At 35.1% G+C, this 21,864-nt stretch overlaps 1 protein-coding gene across 1 annotated transcript; it reads right to left on the bottom strand.

The window, feature by feature from the left end:
* Nucleotides 1-432: 432 nt before the first annotated feature.
* On the bottom strand, nucleotides 433-21,048 carry LOC132151230 (ubiquinol-cytochrome-c reductase complex assembly factor 1-like). Its single transcript, XM_059559342.1, has 9 exons — nucleotides 20,974-21,048; nucleotides 20,363-20,479; nucleotides 19,714-19,821; nucleotides 18,802-18,874; nucleotides 18,420-18,477; nucleotides 17,030-17,138; nucleotides 6,674-6,751; nucleotides 6,419-6,532; nucleotides 433-603 (listed from the first exon to the last, which is right to left on the bottom strand). Exons 1-9 carry the CDS (start codon nucleotides 21,046-21,048, stop codon nucleotides 469-471), a joined length of 867 nt encoding a protein of 288 aa, XP_059415325.1. The 3' UTR covers nucleotides 433-468.
* Nucleotides 21,049-21,864: the final 816 nt, after the last annotated feature.

The following is a 21,864-nucleotide window of genomic DNA, read 5'->3' as shown; positions in this document are numbered from 1 at the left end:
GTAAACAAAAAAAGCAAGAAATGGTTGTAATGAAACCGATATACACACAAAGAGTGAGATTCCTGAGAAGTCAGAAGAGGTCATTACTGGAGAAGCGCTTTTATTTGTGGATGACCCTGACAAACAAAAAATACACATTCACACACACTCGAAACACACTGAGAGAAATAATAATAAAAAACAACTATTTGCACTGTAAACGCTGAGGAGTGGTACAGTAAGAGCCAAGAGATATTGCAGCCTTATGGAAAGACATATAAATACAAGAATACTCAAGAATATTTAGAAAAGGAGAGTGTAAAACCATTCTGTTCAGAACTTAATACTCTCAATACACGTGAGAATACATCTATGTGCGTGTGTTTGTATACATCCCAACACTGTTTCGATGTAGGAAGCTAACAAACCAGCAGGGAAAGTGAGTCAGGAAAGTCAGGGAAAGACAGATAAAGGAGGGTGAGATGGCTCTCAGAGACCAGCATCATTGTAGGTCGGGCTGGGAACCTTCAGGATGCTCTGGGCGTGTTCCTCCACCAGGGGGCGCCATTTCACTTCTCCAGTTAATAGCAGGTCCTCCCCATCCAGAGCATCGATGAACTGCATCTGTGTGAAGTAAAGAATATCCTTATCATCTCCAGGCCAGACTGGGGCTGGCTGCTATATAATAAAAGTATATTCTGACCAAAAAGTTGAACTATGTTCTCTGGAAAAAGGCAATTTTTTTCTTCAGAAATGTCAGGTTGGAGCAAGTTTTCAAGTAGTATTTATTATAGTTAACACAAAAAATTAAAAAAAGAAAATTTAAATAGGAAAACATATATTAACTACTAAAATGTCAACAACAACAACAAAATTACAAATAAAAACAAAAATATTAATAAAAACTATAATAGTCTTTCAATTATACTAAAATAACTTGTTGGTAAAACAATGTTTTGAAGGTTTACATATTTCCCGTTTCATGGCCAATTTTGTTTTCCTTAATTGCTTTACGATTTAAATTGCATTGAAAACCCATTAAAAGATTTTAAAATGCATTCTAATACAGTTATGATTTGGAAGAGGACTTGTTGTACTTTATGTAATGTTAAAAATGTCTAAAAAGGATCAAATCTATGGCAATAAATAGCAGCTTTCCATCATGAAAACTTGCCACAAGTGTGCATGTGTATCTATTTACCTGGGAAATAACAATGAAAATGTTGTTTGTTGTTTGTTGCTAAGACTTTTAGATACAAAGTAATGCAGGAAAAACAACAACATTATTTTGTAGTGTTAAATTTTCTCCGTCAATCCTAAAACTATGAATTCATGAAATAAAAGTGTGATCCAAATGCAGAGGCTGAACATCACAGCAAGCCTGATCAAGCCCAGGCTCAATTTACAAAAGTGCTGTAAAAAGACAGACCTCAATGAACTCACCCCCTAGTGTTTAAAACAGGCAAACTAATTCAAACTGGACTACAATGAAGACAGCTGTGCTAATGAATGCAGGACCAGAGCAGTGTCCCGGGAACTAATTACAAACTGATGAACACTCGACAACAGATAGTTTCAGAGTGGACCCACACTTAAACCCAATGCTAAATGCAGAGATATACACTGCTGTTCAAAAGGTCAGAAAGTGACAGTAAAGACATTTAAAATGTTACCAAATATTTCGATTTTAAATAAATGCTCTGACCTTTCATCAAAGAATCCTGAAAAAAAGCAATGTATGGTTTTTACAAAAATATGAAGCAGCAAAACTGTTTTCAACACTGATAATAATCAGAAATGTTTCTTGAGCAGCAAATCAGCATATAAGAATGATTTCTGAAGGATCATGTGACACAGAAGACTGGAGGAATGATGCTGGAAATTCAGCTTTAAATCACAGGAATAAATTACATGCTAAATATATTTAAATAAAAGTTATTTTAAATTGCAACACTATTCCATAATATGACTGTTTTTATTGTATTTTCCATCAAATAAATGCAGCCTTGATGAGCAGAAGAGACTTGGACCAACTCCAAACTTTTGAATGGTACTGTATGACCCCCCTGTATATCTTATGATGCTTTAAAGTCAATTTTGAAGGTCGAAAGGCTCTGGTCACTATATTTTCACTATACAGTCATGGCCAAAAAAATTGACACCCTTGTTAAATATGATCAAAGAAGGCTGTGAAAATTAATCTGCATTGTTAATCCTTTTGTTCTTTTATAAAAAAAAAAAGTAATCACAAAAAGCTAACCTTTCATTGGATAATAGGAATTTAAATTGGGAGGAATAGTTTCAAAATGAATGTTTTTCGCAAATACATGTTGGACACAATTATTGGCACCCCTAGAAACTCCTAGGAGTAAAATATCTCTGAAGTATATTCCCATTCATATTCACAATTTTGAGCATTCCAGCGTGATTATAAACATTTAATTATCTATCCATGGCTACCTGTTTCACAGAAACAGAAATAGAAGGGAAAACAAAGCCCAAATTCCCTTAATCATCAATCACAATGAGAAAAAACAAAGAATATATTTCTGATGTGCAGCAAAAGATAATTGAGCTTCACAAATTGGTGAAGTGGCTTTAAGAAAAGAGCTAGAGCAGTGAACATTCCCATCTCCACCATCAGGGCAATAATTAAGAATTTCCAATCAACATGTTATGAAACTGCCTGGAAGAGGACGTGTGTCTACATCGTCTTAATGCATGATGAGAATGAGAGTTTGAGTAGCTACAGTGTCTCCAAGGATCACAGCTGGAGAATTGCAGAAAATAGTTGAGTCTCAGGTTCAGAAAACCAAAAAAAATAAAAAATTGTCAAACAGCACATACATCACCACATGCTGTTTGGGAGGGTTTCAAGAAAAATTATCTTAGCTCATCCAAAAACAAACTAAAGCATATTGAGTTATCAGACATGACTGGAACTTCAAATGGGACTGGCTTCTATGATCAGATGAAACTAAAAATTTGCTTTTAGAAGCAAACACTCAAGATGGGTTTGGTGAACACAGAGATTAAAAGTACCCCATGTGTACAATGACATATACAGCTGTATTTTTAATGTCGTGGGCCTATATTTCTGCTGGAGGTCCTGGACATCTTGTTTAGATGCATGGCATGATGGATTCTATCCAATACCAACAGATAAAAAATCAGTAAGTCACTGACTCTTGTTATAAATCTTATAATGGGCCATGTTTGGATCATCCAACCGTACAATAATCCAAACACAAACCTCAAAAACAACACAGAAATGGGTCACTGAGCTCAAAACCAAGCTTCTGCTATAGCCATTCCAGTCCTCTGACCTGAACCCTACAGAAAATGAGTGTGGTGAACTGAAGAGGAGAAGCTGGGAATCTAAAGGGTCTGGAGTGATTCTGGATGAAGGAATGGTCTCTGATCTCTTGTCAGGTGTTCTCGAACCTCATCAAGCATTATAGCAGAAAACTCAGAGCTGTTAAACTGGCAAATGGAGGTTTCAAAAAGTATTGAATAAAAGGGCGCCGTTAATTGTGGCCAACGTGTATTAGAGAAAAACTTTTATTTCATAATTATATTCCCCCCCCATTTTAAATTCTTATTATCCAATGAAAGGTTAGATAAAAAAAAAAAGATCAGAAGGATTAACAATACAGATACATTTTCACAGCCTGCTTTGATCACATTTACCAAGGGTGCCGATATTTTTGGCCATGACTGTATATGCATATAAAACGACAGGAAGATTTTTCAAACCATCTCCCTTTGTATTTCACAGAATAAAATAAGTCACAGTGGTTTGGAAAGACATGAGGTTGAGCAAATTTGCTTATTTGGGTTAAATATTGTGTCGTCCGTTTCATTTCCTAACTCAAACTCATATCTTTGCTCGGAAAAAAGTTGTCACACTTGAGTGGAGCATTCTTAATGCTGCATGAGTTTAAAAACAGAAAGTCAAACAAACACACACAAACACACACATGCACACGCACACAATGATGTCAGAGCTAGCGAGTGTTTGTTGAGAGCAATTAGCGTTGAATAACGATGCAGTCAAGCACAGTTGAACATGCGAGCACACACACACACACATACACACACACACACGCCGCACCGTGTGACTTCATCAGGAGAGGCCACTGTAGCCATGGCGACGTGCCCCTCTCTGCTTCATGTGCTGCACCTGTGACTGAGTGTTTTCTTTTCCTTTCACCTTTTCACTCGCTCCAGCTCTCCTACTGCCTCTCGCTCCATCCCGAGTTAAGCAGGCCCCTGACGCTCGGGGGCCAATGGATGACGCTTATTTGTTGTTTTTCTTTCTTTTCTGCAGAATGCCTGCAGGCATGACACTGCTGTGCATAACACACACCTCGCACAAACTCTCTCTTTTGTAACAGATTCCTGCCCTGCACCTGTAATGAGCTCATGGCCTCAGCAGTGATGGAGAACCATCACTGTGTGCTTTGTTGAATGATGAAGACCACTTGATGGGGTAGAATAATCACGCATAGATAGATAATCACATCTTATTTTTGGATAATGGCCAGTAGACATTACAATATACTGTTTATTACAGGCCAATTTGTCAAATAAATTAATAAATAAAATTACTAAGAATTAAGCACTTACTTCATTACCACTATGACAGTAGTAGGTTCTTGTAATCATGCGCTATATTACTATGAGAAAAAAACACTATATATATATATATATATATATATATATATATATATATATATTATACATATATAACTATATTATACATATATTATATAATTTAAAAAGAACAATCATTTAAAATTTTATGATAATAGTTTTTTAATTTTCACAAAACTAAATAATTCCCAAAACATAATAAAAATAAAAAGCAAGAAACATAAAAATATTGGAAATAAAAAAATAAACTCATTGTCAAAAGAACAAAATCAAATAAAAATAAACAAAAATATTAAAAAGTAAATATATTTTTTTTTTAAAGTCTATAAACATAATATATAAAAATAAATAAATAAATAACAAACGGACATTAAATTAGTCATTAACAGATCATTTTAGACCCTGCAACCAGACACTAAAAAGTACAATCATATCATACCTTGAGCAAAAAGTAAACACACACACAAACACATACATAAATAAATAAACAAACATTATCCTTGATTTATAAAGGCTGTAAAAAAAAAAAAAAGTTACTCCCTGTTAGTTCATGATACCTAATACATTAACTACACTGAATCTTGTAAAATGTTACCCGTGAAACATTTGAATCTAAAAAAATGTTTTTATCTAAAAATTCCCCCTAAAACAACCAGAAGAGTTCAATCTGCTCTATTCAAGTTCTTGGTGGAAAAGCCTATTGTTAGCAAAATCACTGACACACATTGGCGTGACAACACTTGCAGATCAACAGTTCCTGTTTGTGTTTATGTCCGTGTCATGCCACTCTGGCCAGAGGGAAAGATGTGCGCTGGAGGAATCTCTCAAAGATTCACGCCAATGATTATGCTTATGAATCATTACATGACGTGGTAGAATCAGAAAACTGTATAAACTTTGCAAACACCTGAATTACAAAGCATTTATAAATAGTAGTTGTTAGGATGTGTGTTTCTCAATGTGAGAGTCAGAGGAAGGGCTGCATGATACACTGTTTATTCATTAATATTTTCAAAAATATATTTTTTTTATGTTTTTGAACGGCTCACTTAGACATTTACTAGATTAAACATATAGTAGAACCATTACAATTGTGAAATATTAGATTTGATGAATAGAATGTTAAATAAACAACATTTATTTGAAACTGAAATTCATTACTAAAATCTTGCTATGCATCCTTGCTGAATAAAAGTAGCCTATTAATTTAATAAAAAAAACTTTTAAACAGCAATGTAACATGTTTGTATAGTAACTTGAACATTAAAACTGAATTATACCCAAATGAATAAATTGACTCTTAACTAATAAATTCAGAATCAAATCCAGATATATGTATCTGAATCAGGAAATCTAACAAGCTCTCTGACATAATTTTAAACTGATTAACTGTGCACCAAAACACAGACCAAACGAATTGCTGCAAATACCACTTTTTACAATTAAATCCCAGCAGTGATAATCATAATCTGGATTATGTTTTTAATTTATTGTGCAGCTCTAGCATTCATATGATTGCGTCTGAAGAGGGGCTCGTGTAGGGGTGTAAGGGAAAGGAAAGCTCTGCACCAACACACAGTAAATGCTGAACCCAATGAATGTGACATTATGGGATGGAGATGGGTGTGTTTGTTAAACACAGTGCCAGTGGATCTGAGTGGGTGATGTGCAGCACTCCATTGTGTTTATGTGTGTAAGGAGGTCGAGCTGTACAGTATATACACACACTTCTGTTTGCACAGGAGTAGAGAACTGGCTTCTGACCATCCACACACACACTGACCTGTTTGCGGACGTATTCGACCATCAGCTCGAGCTGTCTGGGGTCTTCACACTGTCTGTTGAACATGATTCTCCAGAGCGCTGCCGCAAGAACGCAATCGTCTGACAGTATTCCCTAAAACATTCAGAAGAGACAAATGAGATGGGTTTACAGAAACACCAAACTCACTTTAACTCTTGAAAGTTCTTGATTGACAATTATGATATGCAAAACTAGTACTGATCATAGTCAACAATTTTGGGCTTAACGGCTTACGTCATCATAACCAAAAAGTGCAGCGTAGAATGTCTCCGTCATCACCTTCATGCTCTCCTTTCTTTGAATGGCATCAATCTATGAAAGAGTTTACGAGAAACAATGAAATGCAATACAATATTCAGACCACTTCACCATAACTAGTGACATACTGAAACACTGGTCAGGCCAATTAATCATAATTCACAATTTTCTGCCTTCATATTATTGGTATTGGACAATAACTTATTATTATTATTTTTTAATCTGTCAAAAATAAAATAAAATAAAACTTAAAATAATAATGAAACTAAAAAAAAAAATTATATATATATATATATATATATATATATATATATATATATATATATATATATATATTTAAGAAATATATAATAATCAAAATAAAAGTTATTAGTTCTTAATTAAGCTCCTAACAGATCTTTTTTTAACACTGAAACCAGCTACTGAAAAGTACAGTCATATCATATCTTAAGAAAAAAATTTATATTCTTCTCTGTGACTTTTGTTTACTGTACAGCATCAAGGTCAAGTGAAACAATGAAGTAAAATACAATATTAACACAAGTTTGGACAATTAATAACCAACTGAAATACTGGCCAGGACAATTAATCATAATTTACAACTTCCCGTTTTTAATATTATGAGTAGTGGCCTTTAATTCTGTTGGAATAGTTAAATAATTTCTATAGTCAAGAGGAATAAAATAAAGTATAAATAAATTACAAAAAAAAAAAATGATATTAACAGATCACTTTAGACCCTAAAATCAGCCATTGAAAAATACAATCATATCATACCTTGAGTGAAAGAAAAAGTGAGTTTTGAGATTGTGACTTTTGTTTGTCATCATTTAGAATTAAAACACAACAAAACATAATACTCGCACCACTTTACCATAACTATTAACAGATTAAATAAAATATATATAAAATAATTTAAAAAATGAGGAGTGAGAGGAGATTCTCAGCTTCTCACAGTGTGACTTTTAATTCGTAAAGCATCATTTAGAAGCTATTAGGTGATGGATCTATTTGAGCCTCTGTCTAATACTGAGATCAAAGTTATGCATTCAGTCAGCGCTGGAATAGTCCTTGGCATTAAATATCTAACATGTGGATGATAATGCAACAATCTTAACTCAAAAGCAGGACTGGATCTGACACGAGAGGCCTGTGCAGGTGCTTCACTACATATGAATCTAAACACACAAACATATTCAAAACAAGTGTGTTTATTCTTAAGTCTTGTATATGGGGTTTTGTGCATGCTTGGAGTGCGTCGGGTCACAGTGTGTGTGCTCGTGTGAGCACGGGGTAGAAACGCACCTGTGCATAATTACACAGACCTGCAAATAATCAATCTCATCTGGCTATGCTTTAACTCTTCTACCCACCCCTTCTTCTCTGCACGCTCGCTCTCCTTTGAGTTCCCTGCCCACAGCCAGAATCATTCGACACACGTATGTGAACTTTCATTCAGAGCAATTCTCTTTCGTTTTCAGAGAACGCTACAAATCGACTGATTCAGCTGAACAAATCTCGATTGCTTCAAATGACTCCTTCTGAACAGATCCTTTTGAGTGAATGATTCAAATATTCACTGAAATACTCATAAGGACACTCACCAGTCTTCTACTACTGGTTACCAAATGGATCAGTGAACAATTCAGTTCAAGTGTCATTATTCAGCTTATCCAGCTAATTCAGTACAATAACTGTGGATGTGGCAAAATGTATGATTTATGAAATGACTTTGAAGACAATAATAGTGTTATTGTTCAGCTCAATTTAGTTGAATGTTGATTCAATTCAGTTCAATAACATAAATGTAAATCAATTATAAAACAAATACGATTCAGCTATAGACAGCTCTACAGAAGGCAATGATGTAGTTATTCAGCTCAAGTAAATATGTTTGTAACCACTACAGTAATGCAAGAAGAAGTATGTACAAACTAGCATTGGTGTTTATTTCCACTCCTTTCATTTCCTTCCCGTCTTTAATTTTTCCCTCCCTGTGTCAACCCTGATCTCCCCTCGCGTTCATCCATCTTCATCCCTTCATCCTCCTTTCCCGTGTTGTGACGCAGGTTCCTAAAACCAGGCTGGGATATTTAATCCCTCGTACTAATCAGGCCGAGGGACCAAAAACTGCTTGAGAGGCAGAATCTAGCTTCTATACCGCAAAATTAGTGTCATATCTCACTTCACTGTTATTACTACAGCTTAGAAAACTCCAGAATCACACACACGATCGTGTGTGTAAAGGTAAAGTTCAAGGGGATCTGGTCTAACATGGCACAAATGACAAGTATTTTAGCACAATTAGGCAAAGTAACCTAACCGTAGTGAGGATTGAGTGAGAGGGAGTCCTTTCATTTTCGGGACCTGCCAGACGTGCTGATTACACACAATTTTTTACAGCTTAAAAAATATCGCATTCAGGGCCGGGCCCAAAGGGAAATACCTCCTCATTTCTGACCTGTGAAAACAGACTTCCACATCAGGTCAAAGTGTGAGCACATGTGCCTGTCTTCACAGAGCTGCTGTTCCCAGTGAATACAAGCGGTTTATATTAAGGGTTATTCCATTATGTAGTAAATTTGAGGGATATTTCAACCAAAATGACAATTCTGCCATCATTTATTCACCCAAACCTGTTTGACTTTCTGTGGAACATAAAAGATATTTTGAATAAAGTTGGGTTCCAAACAACATTGGACTCATTTTATTTCATTGCATGTATAAAACAAACTCAGAGACATTTTTCTAAATATTTTCACAGAAGAAAGCTTGAAACAACATTAGGGTAAGTAAATAAATATGAGAATTTTCACTTTTAGCAAACTGTCCATTTAAGTTACTACATAATGAAGTGATAATGGAATACCCCTAAACATTTAATATTACAAAAACTTTCCTTGATTTTTTATTTTTATTTTTATATATATACATTTTGTTGGCTAATTTTCTCTGCAGGAGAACCTACAAGAGAAAGAAAGAAAAAAGAAAGACAGTGATGAAAAATTAGGTAACTTTTATACAGTGCTAATCGATGGCCGCTGCCAAGACAGAGGTCAAATATCTTTGGTCCCAAAAGAACTGGCAGCCAGAATGTGCGCCACGCCACGACCTCACTCACATCTCTTTCAAAATCATGTTGAACCAACATACATGCTCCGAAAAACTGAGAGCAACTTTATACACATTAAGAAAGTGACAAATCAAAAGTCAAACGGCTTTTCCATTTCACACACACTTAATTTTATATAATATATAAATGAGATCTGATCAGGAGAGTTGGCCATAATTGATGACTGAGCATGTTTGTTTAAGCAACTATAGAAATATATACATAAATGGACCAATAGAAGGAAATGATGTCATTTGAAAAAGTCAGTACATTGTATAAATATATGTGTATATAAAAGAAAATAAAACCCATGGACTACAATAGTCCATAAGGAATTCAATATTTAAATATTGAAATAAAATAAAATATATAACCAGCGCTCATTTCCACCCTCAATATCACGACCAAGGTGAGACCCTTGAGCAAGGCACCGTATCTAAGTGCAACTTATAACATCCAAGTGAAAGATATAACACCAACATTTCACGAGTTCACGCTTACATATAATTAGCTGAGGTATGGTATGCGTATTTGGCGTGCTGTCCGGGAAAGGGCTCAGAGCTCGGGAATGGCCCGAACCTAGAGTACCCCCCCTTCCCCGTCTATTTATAAAGTGAACTCGAAGTGCGGAGATGGGGTGGAGGAGGGATGCTGATGAACCGTCAATGGATAGAGGTAAGTCAGCGATATTTATACTGTGGGATTGATTACTAGATTGTGGTCCACCTGTGTTGATTAGGCTAAGTATCTGACGCGCTCCTCCCGAATCTTGTTACAAGAACATCATGTCATAAAAAAAAAACAAAAAAAAAACAGATTCACTGAGTTGGAGAAAGGATCACCCCCCTCCTAAAAATAGCTTGTAAATGCAATCAGATGTCGCTAATCACCTTCACACAGTCATTTGGCTTTCAGCTATGGTCATTTTGATTTGTTCAGCATGAAAAGAGCTTTCTTGGAGTAATTCAGTCCTTGGTAGTGCAACTGAAGTGGGTGGCAAGTTGGGGTGCAACGATTAACCTCGATCAAAATCGAATCAAAATCAAAAATTGATTCAAATATGTGATGATCCAAATCGGCTGAGATGTTAAACAAATCTCGATTCAATTAGTGGTAGAAGTTTGTATGAATGTTGGTCTGAGGGGAACTTTTTAGAAAAGTTAGATTGTATTTTTTTCTGTAAAATACATTAAAGTTCATAAGTGCAGCGCTGCATTGTTTACAGCAGAAACCAAAGAAACGCTTTAAGTGCCACCTGGTGGCAGAGAGTGAATCTGCAACTCATTCAGCTTTGCTGTTTTTTTCATGCAGATATTTTTTATGTATAGTTTCGTAAAACGGAAGTCAAACCATTTTGTTTTTGCTTCAAATTTCAAAATAATTAGAGATGTTCCGATACCCTTTTTCTCTTCCCGATACCGTTTCCGATACCTGGGCTCAGGGTATCGGCTGATACCGAGTACTGATCCGATACCTGGGTGTGTATTTATTACAGTATTTTTATTATCTGACATGAATTTGACAGTAATATTATTTATCTTAAGCGAAAAAGAACTTCAAATGCAGCCAAAAATCTAACACCGCAAACTAAAAAAGGTATTTTAGTTTTACAATATAACTGTATAAAAAAATGCAACAAATAAGAATATAAAAAATTATATATTAATCAGACAATCTCTTCAAAACAAAACAAGTAAAAAACAAGCAACCGTCTAGGCATAATTATTATTATTAATAGAGACGTATTATTATTACTACATAGAGACATAGCTAAATCTACTGTAGGCTACAATATTAGCTTACTATATTGTCAATTTACTCACGTTAAACCAAACATTTATTTTGATGGGTTGTCATGAAGATCTTTTGAGTGTCTGTGTTTATGATATGACAGGTTTTCTCAAATGAAATGGTAAATTCTCATAAAGTGACGGTTTATGCGTTCGTGTCCTCATATAGTATAGCGAGCTCTCGCACATCTGCGCCTGTCACCCACAGAGATGTAGAATTTGCAGGAGTAATATTTAAATAGTATTTTGCAGTTTAATATTCACAGACACTAATATATATTAGGCTACAGTCTGGAGCCCTGCGCTTAGACTAACACGGAAGCGACTGAACGCAGCTGCGGGTACCGAATATACTCGGGAGTTGGTAACTTACTACCGGTACTACAGAGACACTGGTATCATCACATTTTTACATTCTCAGCACCGACTTGGTAGTGAAGTGCCAGTGGCATCCCTAGTAGCCCCTTTACTGTCTGGTTGGTCCAGTCTGAAATATTGCTAAACAGCAGACATACTGCTAACCACTGATCTATAATATCCCAGACAGCAATATAGTGTTGGCCCAGATCCGGCCCACATCTGGCCCGCGTGAAATCCATTCGGGCCAGATCTGGGCTGACACTGCTTGCTGTATGGGATAGAAATGGCTTCACTGTCTGTTGGCAATTAAGAACGCGATGAGCAATCCAGTCATATATAGATCAGTGCTGCTAACGCGTTTTCATTTCTTCTTTCGCTGCCCTAAACAGGGGTTACTTGTGGCAACACCGCAGAACTTCCTGTGTTTGCAATGCATTCTGAGCAGCGAAAAAGAACCGTACAGCGGTTAGACAAAACTAGCGGTCATAATTAGGTCTTGTTTAAGAAAATGGTATTTGATCGGTATATGGGTTCATGTACTCGACGATGCCAATGCCAGAATTTGTTGTGGTATCGGTGATATTTCCGATACTAGTATCGGAATCGGAACAACTCTAAAAAATAATACCGATAATTTATATTAAAAACTGCTCATGTTGCATGTATGCAGCATCTTTGTTTGGATAATGATTAAAATGCAGTGGTTGCCTATCATTTTAAATGGAAAGTGGGATGATTCTTTTCTATACCCACTGTGTGTGTGTCTATATATATATATATATATATATATATATATTAGTGTTGGGCGATATGGTCATTTTTCAAATCGTCATCGTCAGCCTGTGAGATCGACGATACACAATATTATCGTGCATGGGTGGAGCAATAGAGAGACTCTTTGTTCTTGTCATAGCATAACTATTTGGTGCTTTAAACTGAGCAGGTGCGCCAGAGAGAGAGCCTAAGGAATCACCAATAATCAAAAAAATATACTTTCAAACATACTGATAAACTATTGTTAAATATAAAAATACTGTATTTAAAACAGCTAAGTTCATATCGTACGTCCTGTGACAAATCTGCCGCATCTGCGCATGGAAGTTATCGGTGAAAATCAATAGTAGATTTCATTTAAAGTCCAACAGTTTAACACTAATATTGGACATAAATGAACACATTAAATACAAAGTATTCAAAACAGGTAATGATAATAAGTTGGTAATAAGGTGGATGATAAGTTCACTCTGCCGCCTTGCTATTATTTTGTCTTTATTTGTAACGCCAAGAAATAGTTAATCTTTCATGAATGAGAAGATCGCGTTGCCGTGTACCAGCCATCAAATGTGTGGAACACCAACTCCTCGTTTATTATCCCTTTCATTTCATGGATTTAACGAGTTATCAGAGTCAAAGTGTTACAACTTCTTCACTGACTACAGGCTCTAATCCTCTTTTGTGTGCACACGCACGCACGTGTGTGTGTGTGTGTGTGTGTGTGTGAAATGCAGTGCTGAAGTGAAATAGCTGCGCAGTTTGATAGCCGAATTATAATAGGCCGCCTAATTAAAATAATAATAGTTATTATTATTATAATTTAATACAATAATGGGAGAATGAGCCTAATATCATCTTGACTATCGACAGAGACATATGCTATCGTCGATATCTCTGACTATCGTCAATACACGATACTATCGTCTATTGGCACAACCCTAGTATATATATATATATATTTTTTTTTTTTAATTTATATATATATATGCAACCACGTTATTATCTTGGTCACACAAATTTGTTAGAAATAATAATAATAATAATAATAATAATATATTCTAGGGTGGTTCACTCTTTTTCCTGTCAGTATTGCTATTAACATTCTCTAATAACCAAGTTGGTGAGTAAATTAAATCTAAAAGATGCTGATGAACAATACATTCCACATGCTTCTTTTCATTTGACCTATAAATAATTTATGTCATGAACCAGAACACCACATTTATGGACCGAGGTTTAACAAAAATAAAAATAAAAAATAAAAAAAGGGACACAAAATGAGTTTGACATTCCTAGCTAGGGGAGCCCAAATTTCATCTGGCCTTTAATTGTAGGCCTATTATTAATATATTCACTGCAATACCAATGTTAAATTGATAATAAGTTCTAAATAATAAGTTAAAAATCTTACTGGCTGAGCAGAGCATCTGAAAAACTAGAGGATTATATTAAAAGTCCTCGTGAGAAAATTGAGATTTTTGATTTATGGGTTCTGAGAGAAGAAGAGATTGACATTATAGAAAAAGTCATTGCACAGTGTGGCACAAGAGAGGTGCTGAGTTCATTAAATACACACATTTAAAGCATTTTTAAGTGCACTTATTTTGCTCACCGTCTTTCTCTCACACAAGTCTCATTAAGGCTTCTTACTCAGTAAGATGGGAAGAAAGGTCATATCACAATAAAAAGTCTTTTCACACTATACTTAACCAAGGTTAATGTCAACTGTCAAACCTAGTCCAATCATTTCTACTTTATGGTTCTTTCATTGTGCTTTTACATCATTCTTGATACTTAAACTTAAGTCCCCACTTAAAATTCAATGTAATTGTAGGGAGGATCCAACTAGCACACCAATAAAAACATCTTTACTTTTGTGTTCCACAGAAGAATTATAGTCATGCATGTTTGGAATGACATAAATGATGAGAATTTTCATAATTCATGAACTATTGCTATAAAACGTGTGTCTCAAACCCCTAATGGTATTAGGTCTCCCTAATCTGACACATCCATTTCAAGTCTTGGAGTCGCTACTAAAGAGCTGAAGAGTTGAATCAGGTGTGTTTGATTAGGGAGACGTACAAAATATGCAGTGCTTCTGGCACACCAGGACCAGGGTTGGGAAACACTGCTTTAAGACAAACAGACTGTACAGGCTGACATTTTCACAGATGGACGAGAACTTATACATCTAGACGCATATACATCTAGACGCATGTAGTCAATTGTAATTTTTTTCAATATGATTTCAGAATTTTCATTTTTTTAATATGTCCAAAGAAGTTAAAATTAGATGGAGCGCACCAGATTAGAGAAGAATGCAAGTGTTTTAATACATTTAATAGTAGTTACACTATTTTTACATTTAAAAAGAATCTTAAAAAAAAAAAAAAAACATTGCGCTCATGTCAGGACACTACAAAAAAAAATATATATATAAAAATCCATAACACACACACAAACACACACACAACAAAGATGTCCGTATTAACATGTTTAGGTTTAGAAACAGTGCTTAATAGTATAAATAATTGTATTAATTTATTTATTTTTAAATAAACGGTGTATAAGTTAAGTAGCTCACTGTCAGGATACAAATTAAAAGCATCAGCTCTAAAAATATATGTAAAAAGTCTATATAAAGTAGTTGACTAGTCACTATCCAGGATTAATTACTAACCTCTAAAAATGGACTAACCTCTTAAGGAATAAAATAAAATAAAATAAAATAAAATAAAATAAAATGTTACGAATATTGTTGTCTCTGTGACAATAATTTTTTTTTCTGTTTGTAAACTGCTTTGGATAAATGTTTAAATGTAACGCAAACAGTCAAATGCCCATTTGAACATGCATTAACAAACAGTATTTTTTTTTTTTTTACAAGGATTTTATTTTGCTAACTAGGAAATTTTGGTTTTGGTTTAGATCTCTCTCAGAGAACAAAGCTTTCTCTATTCTAAGCTATTAAACATAAATAAAATACTTGACACCTCAAAACTGCTTATACTCTACCTGACAGTCAAAAGAAATCTGTCGACGGCTGGCTCGCGTCCAGCCATCGCATGCTCTGGTATATCCATAAGGTCGCGGTGACTGATTAGCTGCCACTGGTTTGATCTGGTTCATGTTAACTAGTTCACAGCGTTATGCAATACATGACCCAGGCCACTGCTATATGTTACGCATTATATATATTTGACATGCACAGATCTTGACCGAGTTGTGCTAGTTTTTTAAAGCAATACGAATTCAGTTGTACTATTAAGATTAAGACGGAAGGTAGAAGAGATGGGGGGATGTAAAAAAACGAGAAATGTGGGGAAAGAGGGAGATTTCTGTTTTCACAGCTGGGCTGAAGTCTTGTTCCCACCCTTTCTGACAGAAGTTCCCCTAAGGCGCCTTGCATTGGCTTCCACTCAAACACACACACACACACACACACACACACACACACATATATGTGCACTCTCTGCACAGCAGAAGCATTTCATCTTTACTGACCTCGCAGAGATTTAAACACCTTTTGCTACTCTGCTGGACAGTGATCGGCTCCAAATGCCTCCACAGTCTAGAGCATAGTAATTACATCCTAAAACCTGTGTGTTGTATAAAAAGCAGAAAGTACTTAGCACTAGATTCATGAGGCTCTGATCTCAAACAGTATTTGAACATTGTTTGAAAAATATCTGAATGTCAGACATATCAAAACTTGCCATCTAGAAACAAATGACGCAGGATCTTTTCTCTTCACAAATATTTTTTTCCGTTAATTTTTTGAGATTTTTTTTTTTTAAGTGATTTTTAGTGGATGTATGAAGTCAGTTCCCCTCATGTTCATAAAGGTGAACTTCACACAAACCTCAAACTCCTCATCAAAAAAACAAAATTATGGAAAATTATTTCTTTGCATTCTTTTCCTTCGTTGTTTGTTTTTTTTTTTGTTTTTTTCAACAGACCCTGCAGTAAAGGTCTTAATGGGCCCACTCAGATCTGAAAACATGAGGTTTGACCGGAGACTGAGAACCTGACCGAGCTCATGTCTAAATCTTTGTTGAGTGCTTCGGACACTTATTAGTGGCCTTGGATCTAAAATACACTAACATGCTTGAGATCTAAATTTACATTTTGTTTAATGGTCAAGCAAGCATTGTTATCGGTCAGCAATGATCTCAAGATGGCGAAATAGCAAACAGACAGATGACATATTATCAATATTGTGGAAGGCAAAACACAAAAAGCATAAAATACTAATGGCAAGGTTTCTCAAAAGAGGCAGTTGAATCTACTTACTCCCATAATCTTGCTCCTCTGCTCCACGTCCTCCCACATGGAGTGGACGATGTAACGGCACATGTACTTCCCAGCTCTGCCTTCCTGCCGCATCCGGACCAGACACATCCTTTCAGAGCAAAGGAGGGCAGAACTCTGACTCAAGACTGTCTTAGGAGTGCCTGTGTTACGCTATACTTTGTCAGGATCTGTGTAACCAGCAAACTTATGAGATCAGCTAGACAACACTCTCAGCATCTGTGGCCTGCTGCTGATTACCACAGAAATTCCTTTTTACAAACTGAGGAACAAAACATTTTCTATGGCACAGATACTGCACATTGTTTTGCACCCATTTTTACATTTTCCCAAACTACTCCTTAATGAATACTGTAGGCGATAAGGTGTGAGTGTGTGTATGTATGAATTAACTACTGGTGAGTTTGACCGAGTCCAGACTGAGTTTACCGAGTCCATGTTTCTCTGCACAAACACAATAAATCATCATGCAGACGCATGGCTGCACACAAGTGTACAGAGAGTTGGCACCAAACCATCACCATTAATCATTGGTCTCATTCTGATGATATCACATATTCACTTGTTTTTCATAAGGTCAGCCAATCCTGATCATCTGTGCATAAGCATAGCTGACTTTGGTGAGGATGATGACGGATTTAAAAAATGAATTAAATACTTCAATGACATTTGTAGCAAAATCCATACTGGATTCTAAATTTGATAGAAGTATTAATTACATAATTAAATCATGGCATTTGTAGTAATTTCGACAATTTAAATTTTCTAAATAACTTTTACAGATTTTAAATGTAGAATGACACAAAATGAAAAAAATATACACACACACACACACACACACACATATATATATATATAATATATATATATATATATATTATATATATATATAAGATCTACACTTCTAGACAACTAATCAAATAAGCCAAATCTATAGAGAAACAATTTTTTTTTTAAATCCATCTGGATATGGAACATTTTTAAACAAAAGAAAAATGAAATAAAATTAGGAAAATATCGCAGAATAACAAAAAAAAGTCCAAATTTAATTAAGAAAATGGCAAATTTTTCCCCAAATATTATAGAGGAAAAAATTAAAGTAAAAAAAAAAAACATGTTTTAAACCCAAAATGAGTGATTAAAACCACAAATGCACAAAGTGATGCAATCTCTGTTGAAAAACAATCCAAGAGCTGATTTGATAATTTCAAAGAGCATCACTGCACTCTTCAGAATGAAAAGGTCTATTCAAACACCTTTTGCAATCCAATTAGTAGATGAATATTAATCAACTTAATGCTTTACATGAATAACCAATCCGGGATTTGGAATTTGCATGACCCAATGTCGCAACACTGTGTCCAAAACTCACCAAACGTGGAGCTGTGCCACCAAGAACCAGGAGTTAAGCGTATCGGGGAGAGAGCAGTCTGGGAGAAAGAGAGGGAGTACAGGACAGCATAAAGGAGAATGTGAAAACACATATAGCCAAACCAATGCAAACTTGGGCTCCGATTCCAAAACCGCTATTGCCTTTACACCTGTTTTTTCCTCAGCTAAAGAAAACAACATAATACAGCTGTAAAGTGCCACATAAATCTTTCAGGTGCTGCTGAAAAGGTCCCTTTACGCTCATTTCAATGTTTCGGATAAAGTAAAGGGTGTTTAGGATTCTTAAAAAAATTTAAATGAGCATGGCCATAAGTTCTGAGAGTAAGAAAATACATAAAATATTCAGGACCAAAAATACTTACTTTCAAAAAATGTGTCATAGTTGATTCTTTCTACACAGCATGTGTACATGTGCAAGGCAGCTATCTTAATTTTCTGCAAGAAAAGAGAGACATTTGTGGCACACATGATCAAAAAGCCACTCAATCAGGTGTGATCAAAAGCAGAATCTGATGAAATTGACACCACAGTGTTCACATTTTACATCCCGTTTACTGAGCCAAACATGTGCCCCAAAATGAAGCAGACATGCTGAAGTTTTAGACAGCCGTGATGCTTATGACTCTGACATGGAAGTCATCTCAGATTTCACAAAGTGTGACCTCTGCTTTTGAAAACACAAAACAGATAGTGGTATGAGATGAAGTCATCATTCAAGCACCAAAACGTGACAGTGTTTACTTCGTCGAGCTGTTGAATGGGGTGTGGAGGCGGGAAATACAAATTAAGACGGTACCAGTAAACTGCAGATGCAAAAAATCAGGTTGATGACACACAAAAAAAAAAATAATAATAATAATAGTATTTTAATATTATATTTATAGCATAAAAATAAGTATATTTTTGCATACCTTAATAACAATAAATAAAAAAATGTAAAAAAAAAAAATGTAAATAAATAAATAAAAACAGATCTTTAAGGGTTATTAAAAAAACATTTCCATTGTGACATTTGCATAATTAAACAAAATTCCAACCAAATTCTCATGGTGGTGAAACTCACTATATTCATATTATATTGCAGTAATCCAAACAATTTTTACATTGTGGTAATGAGATCAATATGATTTAATTATGAACTTAATTATCACAATAATGAAGGAAAAATCATAATTTTTATGAGAAACTGTGATCAGATTGGGGACATCAAATATAAAAAGGTCACTATTTAAAAGATAATAATTTATCAACGCTAGATGAGATTGTTTCTTTACCCATTTGTTGTATTTGAGGGGTCCGGTGAAGCCTATGGCCTCAATCAGTTTGGTGAAGGCTCCCACCTCTTCATCTGTGGTCTGTAGTGTCTCTTTAATAGTATGCAGCTTGTAACAGAATATGGAAACATATCTGACATTAGAGTTATGGAAAATGCTGATATAAACACACACATATATAAATATATATATAAATAATAGCATTTTACAGTAATTTCCCTGCAAATCTCAACTCAACCTGGATACACTGGAGTCACTGCAGTGAAAATGTTCCCTCAAGCCATCACTATGGATGCAATAAAACCTTCCCCTACTGACTAGTTGAAGTTTAGTAGACTGTGAGCAGCACTTGCCCTTTGGGTTCATAATCATATACAGTATAGGGAGGAAATGAGAAGATATATTTCTCAAGAACTTTAGACTTGACCTTCAGAATATCTGAATCAGAAATGAAATTATTTTTGAGGAAAAATATTAGTTTTACATTTATTTGAAACTAAAAGTAGGCAACACTTTTATTACATTTTATTATTCCACCTAGATAAAAATAATTGAAATTCTATGGCCTAAAAAAGTTTTCAGAGAATAAAAATAAGACGTTATTCCTCATAGACGAATGGAAAGGGATCGGAAAAAGCATCCCACACACCTCTCTTGTGCAGTGAAGGGCTCTGCGCTGTGAGTGATTGGAGACGCCAGCATCCGCGTCCACTGTTATCCGGCAAGCCACCAAAGCCCTGGACTGACACACATCTTGTTCAATGGCCTGGGAAGCAAAAATACCAAATCTGACAACGGATTTCCAATCTAGCTTGAAAGATATAGACGGTTCCAACTCTTGATTATCCCTTAATTGTTCCTAACATGACTAATAAACCAACTGACCAAGAAGAATAAAAGTATGCAAATGTTAAAAATGTCAATAGTTACAAACTAACACATGAATCAATTTCGAAATAATTATTGCACAATGCACTGACAATAGCACTAATAATTAATAGATGCACTTAAGTGCACTTGCACAAGCATCATAAATAAACCATAAATATATATAAATACGTATTTATGTCTGTCACTTTACATTTTCTGCATTTATGCATAATGTCACCTGGTGTAGTAGAAGTACAGGTTAGGTCAGACTCTTGTCCAAAATGTAAATAATAGAATAACTCCTAATAAAATTATACTGCAAGTCTTTAAAGGACCCACATATTAAGTGATGTTACTGTCTTTTTAGATACTCAAGTATCAATAAATTACCTTTCCGAGGACAGCTCTCGATGCTGAAGCGTTCAATAAGTGTCTAACGGCGGACTGCAGCGCTCGCCGATACATGATATCCGACTATTATTATAACTATAAAAGAGGAATCTGTTGGCACTTTGTTATACGTTTTGTAACTCTCTATGGTAACCCTCTGGTTTTGTCACTCCCCCTTTACAGCAATATTAAAAAATCGGTCTCGCGCTTGAAGAGGTCCGTGTGGAAATCAGAGCTGTTGAATATAGTTCCTTTGATTAGAAAACGCTGTCAAAGTTTGGGTATTTGTCGGCATTAATGCCTGCCTCACAAAGTAAGCGTGAAAGCGTTATTTTCTAGTTTTACTCCTAAGAGGTCAATATATTAATTTACTTTTCTGTTTACCTGGGAAAATAGCCACAACCGGTTATAAATATTTGACTTATGATTTAGAGTATTATTATTATTATTAATTCTTTATTTCAGACCCATGGGTCCATATAAATAACTTACAACATCCATAGACAAAAACAACATACATAATTTAAAAAACATACAAGCTTTCTCTCCAATGCTTCCAGAAACAGGAAAAATACCTTGTTTCACTCAACACAATATTATTTAAGTCTCTTATGATACTATTTTTTGAATCATTCATCCGACATATGAAACTGTACATATACTTCTTTAAGACAGCATTCAACATAGCCTTAACTTCTTGCCAAAAGTCATAGCCATTATTTTGCTGCAAGTCTGTCTGTCTGTCTGTCTGTCTGTCTGTCTGTCTTTGTCTGTCTTTGTCTGTCTTTGTCTGTCTGTCTGTGTCTGTATCTGTATCTGTATCTGTATCTGTATCTGTCTGTCTCTGTCTCTCTCTGTCTGTCTGTCTGTCTGTCTGTCTGTGTCTGTGTC

The sequence above is a fragment of the Carassius carassius genome, chromosome 10 (genome assembly GCF_963082965.1).
Source record: "Carassius carassius chromosome 10, fCarCar2.1, whole genome shotgun sequence".
Classification (NCBI taxonomy): domain Eukaryota; kingdom Metazoa; phylum Chordata; class Actinopteri; order Cypriniformes; family Cyprinidae; genus Carassius; species Carassius carassius.
Note: the sequence above shows the minus strand (reverse complement) of the source record. Positions and strands in the feature narration are given on the sequence as shown.